This window comes from Pundamilia nyererei, unplaced genomic scaffold, assembly GCF_000239375.1.
Source record: "Pundamilia nyererei isolate P.nyererei 1_Seehausen unplaced genomic scaffold, PunNye1.0 scaffold00017, whole genome shotgun sequence".
Lineage (NCBI taxonomy): Eukaryota > Metazoa > Chordata > Actinopteri > Cichliformes > Cichlidae > Pundamilia > Pundamilia nyererei.
Window position 1 is genome coordinate 1,738,102 of NW_005187418.1, and position 6,899 is coordinate 1,745,000.

At 42.3% G+C, this 6,899-nt stretch overlaps 1 protein-coding gene across 1 annotated transcript in view; it reads left to right on the forward strand.

Annotated features, from left to right (window-relative positions):
* The first annotated feature begins 825 nt into the window (after nt 1-825).
* acsf2 (acyl-CoA synthetase family member 2) overlaps nt 826-6,899 on the forward strand; it is a 21,910-nt gene continuing 15,836 nt past the window's right edge. Inside the window, exons 1-8 of the mRNA XM_005725944.1 lie at nt 826-833; nt 1,040-1,235; nt 2,920-3,048; nt 3,456-3,509; nt 3,639-3,757; nt 4,194-4,356; nt 5,801-5,896; nt 6,129-6,280. Coding sequence (XP_005726001.1) covers nt 826-833; nt 1,040-1,235; nt 2,920-3,048; nt 3,456-3,509; nt 3,639-3,757; nt 4,194-4,356; nt 5,801-5,896; nt 6,129-6,280 — 917 coding nt within the window. The remainder of the gene's footprint in view (nt 834-1,039; nt 1,236-2,919; nt 3,049-3,455; nt 3,510-3,638; nt 3,758-4,193; nt 4,357-5,800; nt 5,897-6,128; nt 6,281-6,899) is intronic.

Here is a 6,899-nt window from a genome sequence, read left to right on the forward strand (position 1 = left end):
ACAAACAGGGGCACACACAGATACAGACATCCATTCCCACCGTCATGCTCTCAAATGCAATTACTCAGCACAAAACGTGTATTTCTGCTGTAAAGTTGTACATTTTAACACTGGGTCTCTGTTGGGACTAGAGGAGTTGTGGCTTTAAGGATTTCAGCATTGGTTTTACTGCAGGTTTCTGCTTGTTCCAGAAACCTGCAGTTCCAGACTAAAAACTGTACACAGACACTTGAACTTCCTGCTGTAGTTTGCCCCTATGCTACATATTTCACCGTCTATCCATTTTTTATTTATTTTTTTGCTGCCTAGCCTGACCTGTCTCCCCAATGTAAGTTTTTATATTGTATGTATTGTCTGTATGGTCGACTAGGTCTGTCATTTCAGCTGCAGGCAACTGACAAATAAAGCTTATCCTTATCCTTAGTCATAGGTTTAAAGTGTTTCTAAGCGTCCGAGCTAATAATGTCAGATGAGACCTAAGAAGATTAAATGTCTAACTCATTTCATGGGTCAGTTGGCTTTTGGTTTTTATTAATGCATGTAGATAATAATCAAGGAAAAATCCAGAAGAAGAAATAATAAATCTGATGATGGAGACCAATTAGTCTTAGAGGTCATCCAGGTCTTTGTCTTTAACTTTCTGCTTCCAAATTCAGATAAAACTGAGGTTATTGTACTTTGCTCTAAAAAAATCTTAGAAATATGGTATCAAGCCAGCTGTTTACTCTGGATGGTGTTACTTAGGCCTGCAGTAACACTGTGAGGAACCCTGGAGTCATTTTTGACCAGGGTATGTCCTCAATGGAAGCCATCAGTTGATCCAAAATGCTGCAGTAAGAGTATCGACCGGGACCAGAAAGAGAGACCATTTCTTTCCTATACTGGCTTCTCTTCATTGGCTCCCTGTTAAATCCATAATTGAATTCAAATCCTGCTGCTCACATACAAGGTTTCGAATGATCAGGCCCCATCTTATCATGTCCTCTAAATTTTCTTGCAAAGCTTCCAGTGTCTGAAAATCTTACTCTTTGCTTCACAGCGGCCTCCATGTGGACGGTCCGCCCATCATCCCGACTCTCACCACCAGCTATGTCCATGGCACGTCTTCCACTTCGCTGCTCCACATGACGGTAGCAGAGAGCCTGCAGAGGTCGGTAGAGCGCTGGCCCGACAGAGAGGCCGTGGCTTTCCTACAAGATGGAGTCCGCAAGACCTTCGCACAGTTCCAACAAGATGTGAGTCCTTTACTTTAAAGCACGTAGAGCAAGTGTGTCGAACTTATTTTAGATGATGGCTCGCATAAAGACCAGTTTGAGCTCAAGGTTGATGGAATAGTAATCAGCTGCTTAATTATTTAATTTTCAATTATTAAAAAAAAACCTCTGACTACTATCTGGGCCAGTCAGGTGACAGACATCCCTGTTCTACCCGACAACTGGAGATGCCATTTCCTGTTAAATTGTTTTTCTTGTTTAATAAACTAGAACAGCCCCTTTCTGCCTTTTATCAATATAATTTTTTTTAATGAGTCAAAGTACTCGACCAGAAGATTTGAAACATTGTTGCAAAGAAGAAAACAGAAATCCATTGCATTGATAAATTGGGGGATTTACTGAAAGCCATCCAGAAGAACTGGACCCCCTCGTGATCTGTTCACTCTTCCCTCAGTATCCATAAATAAGAGATCAAACAGTACTGTTGCCCAAGCATGTACTAGTTGTTAAATGGGACCATAGCTCTTTTCTTCTAAAACCAAATCTGGACCCTTGATCACATCAATCTAAAAGGTCCCACGTGACCTCATGAAAATTTTCATGGTGTTGTCAGGTTTACTGTTCTTCCACATGATCGAGGTGATCATCAAATCAGGTCTCAAGTGGATTCTGTGAAATGTGCACATATGGTTAATGCAGAGATTCATTTTCTTGTTTAGAAAATCTGCACATTTGCTCTTTGATTTTTTTCCCCTGCTTTTTCACTTCTTTTAAAGACTACATCTTTAGATTTAGAATAGAATAATCCTTTAAATCCCCACAAGGGGAAATTTAAACAAGCACATTTGATTGCTGAGTCATCACTAGCTACATAAGTCATAACAGGAGCTTTAAACTGACACTTAACAGCAAACTTTGACTCCTGCCTGAAAAGCACCTCCGCCACTGATGCCCTCACCTTTTATTTCATCATGTTTAGTGTAAACATGCAAGTCTAAAAGTCACTGGTCAAAGTCACAGCAGCACCACAGACTGTTTGCATTAACTTGGCACACTACAATCCCAGTATGCCTTTTATGGCGATACCTCTGCTCTACTTGGCAGCTCTGCTACGCTCTCCCTTCATGACATAAGAGAGAATGTGTTTGAGTTTCTGATATCTTCCTATGCCTGGCTCCGCCTCGCTGCTTTATAGCAAAGCTAGAAAGGCGTTTTTTTAAGTTAATATTCTCATGACAGGATCTTAAATGACTTATGAGGAACATTATCCATTTAAAAAAGAAAAACACTCTTTAATGTATGAAAAATGAGGGTAGTTCCTGTATGTTTCAGCCAATCAGGTGTTGGCTGTGGCTCTTTCAGTCGTGCTGAGTCTGCATCTCTGCTGCTGCTATCAGAGGAAATGAGGACAGATCCTATTTCAGAGCTGAGCTGCCTACAGCGTCCCCAAAAACCTGACTTTACATAAATTACTTTAAACAGCTGTTTTCTTTATTTGAAAGGGAAGAAAACTGTAGTTGTCACATGGAAATGTTGCTTTGCTAACACTATCGGTGCTTTCTCTGTAGCTTTTCATTGTGACGTGTGTGAAACATGGCAGACTGCTCTGTTGCTGGAGTAATGTAAAGCACAGTAATCTTTGGACCTGCAGCATCCCCTGGATGTTTGATGGTCTCACTGCACAGAGATGTTTGTGTCTCTGCAGGTGGACCAGGCTGCAGCCGGGCTGCTGGCGCTCGGAATGAAGAAAGGAGACCGGCTCGGCATGTGGGGACCAAACACTTATGAGTGGGTCCTGTTCCAGTTTGCAACAGCCAAAGCTGGGATTATACTGGTGAGTTAAAGCTGGGCATGTTGCAGTATTGAGATTTGGTAAGGTTGAAAACTAAGTAGGGGCAGGTGACTGGCTAAAGTCGTGTAGATGCCTTCAGATACCTCACAAATGTCACTTATGTGTTAAGGAAATCCTGTTCAGTGGGTCTAAGTTGTGGACCCCGATAAGCAGGAAACTAAATGGATATCCAGCTCTGCAAAAGTCCTGCTGTGTGAGCCAGACGCCAAGAGGTGGCGTGGTCGGCCAGCCTGACCCTCAGGAAGTTATTGACGAGGACACTGGACTGCAGATCAATGCTTTCTGTCTGCCATGCTTCAAAGAGATGCCTGGACTGAAGATGATAAAGATGAAACTTAGTTTCTTGAAAGCTCTAGTTTCGTCTTCTTCCTAATGTTTACCTTCCACAGGTGGCTGTGAACCCAGCATACCAGGTGCAGGAGGTGGAGTTTGCCTTGCAGAAGGTGAGCAGTTTTGTTTTTTTTCAGCCTGATTGTTTTCTTTTTTTAAATTCTTGGACACAGAGACACATGCATATGTGTGACACGTGAAAGTTTAACTTCTCTGCTCCTTTTTTTTTTTTTTCCTCGCAGGTTGGGTGCAAAGCTGTAGTGTGCCCTACACAGTTTAAAACCCTGAATTACTGCGACATGCTGAGGAAGATCTGTCCAGAAATCGAGACGTCCAGCCCAGGAGACATCAAGAGCAGCAGGTACAGATCACCCGTCAGCCCCTCAGGTCGAAATGTGATGTTCCCTCCAAGCATGAAGGCGGCAGGTTTAACGGTTTAAAGATTATTGTGACACTAACACTGGCCATGAGGCTGATTTGTATCCTTGGAAGAACCAAAGATGAGCTTTTCAAATTCGACTGTGGAGAGACGTGGTGGTTGGAGGCTTTTAAAACAGAAGGTTTTGCATTAAAACTAGTGCAAAAACATACATGCTTCATATGCTGATAGCTCCTTTACATTGGACATTGCAAGGTTTGCTGTTAATCCTTTGGTTGGTTCAGTTCCTTTAAAGTTAACTGATTTCTTCAGAACACGTTGCTATTGTCTGGTTACCTGACTGATACTCTTTACTTACAGCTTTGCCAACCAACAGATCACAGCCTGACCGTCTGATTGTTTACTTTCCTTCCACCAGACTCCCTGAACTCCGCTCCGTGATTGTTTTGGACAGCCGACAGCCGGGCATGCTTCACTTTGAGGATGTGATGCAGGCCGGCGGCAGTCAGCACATGCAGCAGCTTCAGGATCTGCAAAAGAAGATCTCGTTCGATGACCCCATAAACATCCAGTTCACTTCGGTAAGTGATGCGCAGTCACTGTTCTCTTCTCACTGTGGCTGGATGGCATGCAAAAGATTTTGTTGCCACAGGAAATATTTCAGAGCTCAACAAGTAATTATTATAAGACCTTAAACGACCTGCTGCAAGGTCATTAAAACTTTGAATGTTAGTAAAGTTTAAACTGGTGAGTCAAAGATTCACACACTGTACAGCTGCACTGAAGGGGGAAACTATCCACAGAGAACAAACTGTTTTTGTTAGAGGTGGTAAAGAATTTTTTTTCATGTCCAAAGTTTGATGCTTTAACATTCACGTGTGTGGTGCCTGACCAAGAAGCAACCTCCTGAAGAATGGAGCTGAGATTCTTGTTGACCAGATCCCACCCACAAGGATGCTGCAAATAATCCATAGTGTTGTAATCTCCCAGGGACGATGGGAAAGGATGGTCTGTGTCCCTCCATGAATATGCTTCTGCAGACCATCACTGACCCACCACCACACCAGTCATGCTGAACAGTGTTGCAGGAGCCTAATGTTCTCCACGGCTTCTCCAGAGCCTTTCACGTCTGTCACATGTGCTCAGGGTGAACCAGTTCTCATCTGTGAAAAGCACAGGGAACCATTAGCGGACCTGCTAACTCTGGTATTCTATGGAAAATGTCAATTGTGCTCCACAGTGCTGGGAAGTGAGCACAGGGCCCACTAGAGATCCTCAGGTCACCCTCATGAAGCGTGTTTCTGATTGTTTGGTCATGCACAGTCACACCAGTGTCCTGCTGGAGGTCATTTTGCAGCTCTGGCAGGTCTCATCCTGTTCCTTCTTGCACAAAGGAGCAGATACTGGTCCTGCTGAGGTTAAAGGCCTTCTACGGCCCTGTCCAGCTCTTATAGTGTTACCATCTCATGGAATCTGCCATATGCTCCTGAGACTGTGCCGGGAGACGCACCAAACCTTCTTGCGTTGACATGTTTTGATGTGCAATCCTAGAGGATCTAAACTACACTGACCCTTGCCAAATGCAAAACTAGTGAAAAACCATTAGAAAAGATGAGGAGGTAAAAAATGTCCATGGCGTCCAGGTGTAAAACTATTCCTGTTTTACTGGTTTGTCTCATTGTTGAGCCTCTAGTGCACATGTTGGTAATTTCATTAACACCAAAGCAGCTGAAACAGATTAACAACCTGCTAAACAACACAGTGAAACACCTGCAGTCATAATGAAGACAAAATCAATCATATCCATTTGACTGTTTCTTTCTTTTTTCTAGTCAGAAATTGTGAATATCTAATCTTACAATCCTAAACTCATTGCATAATTTCAATGTATTATTATTTTCTTCAGTGTTATCTGGTAATAAGGTATCATGCTGTCTGATAAACGTCTGCAAACACAAAGACAACAGATTCAGTCCTACTTTATGGCTTTATAAGTGCAGTAATGTGAGAATAATATTTTACCAGGGTACAACTGGAGCTCCAAAGGGTGCCACCTTGTCACATCACAACATCATCAACAACTCCTACTTTATTGGAAGAAGACTGGGATACCACTGGAGAGTAAGTGAATTAATCAGGAATTCACACCATTAAGACCTTTTTAAATAATTTACTGATTTTAATTAATGTCTTTGTTAAAGTTTGGGCTTTATTTTATTTCAAAAATCCACGAAAGGATTCAAACTAACGAAGAACTGATCCTGTTATAAACTACTGTGTTTTTGCTTAAAGTCTTTTCATTGCAAAGTTTTTTTTTTCCTAATTTTGACTCCTTTATTTCCTCGTTTTCCAGCCTCACACTCGAGTCTGTGTGCCAGTGCCTCTGTACCACTGCTTCGGCTCTGTGGGTGGTGGGATCTCCATGGCCGTGCACGGCATCTCCACCGTCTTTCCTTCCAGGGGATACGATGGAAAGGCAAACTTGGCAGCTATCGAGAGTGAAAGGTAATGTCAGAAGTTCAGGCTAGGATTTAAAAAATAGGACACCTCTAAGCCTACAGGGCTGTGTTGTTGTGCGAGTTAACAGAAAGATATTTGATCTTTAATACGCTTGAACAAAAGGTCTGAGACTATAATCGCCTTTAAATCTGGAGCTGTGTTGTACCTTTGGGTTCCAGGATACCATCAAATTAAAGCAACACAAACTGGTTTCCACACGTCTCATGTTTCCCTGCTTAACGATGATTTTTTAAAAAAAAAATTTTGTAACTGTAATCTGAGTGCATCTCATTACTAACACAGAGGTCTGTGTCTGATCCTTTCTTACGGACTAATGGAGATTGTCTTGTGTATTTGTGGCATGTCTGCTGATTAAAGAAATGAGCTTTAGTCACCATTTAAAAACTTTGTGTCCATCTGAGTGTTGATCTCAGAAAGTCAAATATTGTTTTACTGCATGAGGCTGGTGAGCCTTAGTCTCAGATACTTCATGAATGAGATCAGATATTTCCCAAAAGCACTTCCTGTGGCCTTGTAAACTGCCCCATTAGGATAACATAAACTGTGTGTGTGTGTGTGTGTGTGTGTGTGTGTGTGTGTGTGTGTGTGTGTGTGTGTGTGTGTG